Below are 1,068 nucleotides of genomic sequence, written 5' to 3'. Positions count from 1 at the left end.
CACAAGAACATGTCAGCTTATAACGCTATTGGTGAAGCAGGTTTTTTGTCATCTCCATCGTATTGGGATACATCTCACCATCACACTGATTGTCTCTCTAGTGATACGTCCGAAGAAGCGGTGGCTCATAAAACAATTATTGTCGCTGGTACAGAAAGCGGTAATTTGTACGGATGGTATGTCGAAGCGCTTTGGGATAACGATTTCACTCTGCGATCGATTGAGAAGGCAAATGTGCGAGTCCAAGATGCACACTCGTCTCATATTATTCAACTGGCGAGCTTAGATGCAGTCAGAGGGCAACGCGCTTTGCTAGCGTCGGTGGGTACCGGCGGTATCATCAAACTATGGAGCATTCCGTCATTAAAACTGATCGGTTATGTCAACAGCGTTGCTGAGGGTTATCCAGTATCTCCATCTTGTATTGAGTTGATGAGAAATCAAGAAAACAACGTTGGATCGGGTGGTCAAAAAGCTGGAGGAAAACTGCATGTGAGCGTGGGTTACGACGATGGTCGATTGGCTGTTTGGTGCGTAAATGTTAAGCGAGTTTCGTTTCAAAAACTGGAGGCGTCAACGAAACACGAGCGACGGGTAACAAAGATCTGTCGCATTGCGAGGGATGTGGTCTCTTCAGAGTTGACTGAATTCCTGAGCAGCTCTCTCGATATGACTGTAATTCACTGGCAAATTTCGGAATGCGGCAGTGTACAAGAAAAGCGATACTTCGATATTGGCGCCGCGATCGTCGATATGGTGTTGGTAAACGAACAGGCGATTGTCGCTTTAGCTCACGAGGTTTGCAAGTTCACATTTGCCCCAAGCAGCAATAATGATAAGAGGTACTTGATGAATCCGAAGGAGACCACCTCTGACGCTGATAAACACACTAGTGAACCTCTAGCCGATGACGAATACCCTGATACGCCGACAACTCGATCTGTTGAGGACTCTACAGAGCTATCGACGCCATCACACAAGACGGTGGATGAGTATTTAACACTTCACGTTCCCTCTGCGGTCCTTCATCTTGAAGCTGACTCGTCCAGTGTCGTTGCTGATGAGAGT

General features: G+C 46.9%; 1 protein-coding gene across 1 annotated transcript; it reads left to right on the top strand.

Annotated features, from left to right (window-relative positions):
• Positions 1–9: 9 nt before the first annotated feature.
• Positions 10–1,061, top strand: PPTG_19613 (hypothetical protein; the record flags this gene model as incomplete). Its single annotated transcript, XM_008918038.1, has 2 exons — positions 10–984; positions 1,050–1,061. 2 exons carry the CDS (start codon positions 10–12, stop codon positions 1,059–1,061), a joined length of 987 nt encoding a protein of 328 aa, XP_008916286.1.
• Between the last annotated feature and the right edge of the window lie 7 nt (positions 1,062–1,068).

The sequence above is a fragment of the Phytophthora parasitica genome (assembly GCF_000247585.1).
Source record: "Phytophthora parasitica INRA-310 unplaced genomic scaffold supercont2.134, whole genome shotgun sequence".
Taxonomy (NCBI): domain Eukaryota; phylum Oomycota; class Peronosporomycetes; order Peronosporales; family Peronosporaceae; genus Phytophthora; species Phytophthora nicotianae.
The sequence above is the reverse complement of the archived record's forward strand: the minus strand, read 5'-3'. Positions and strand labels throughout refer to the sequence as shown.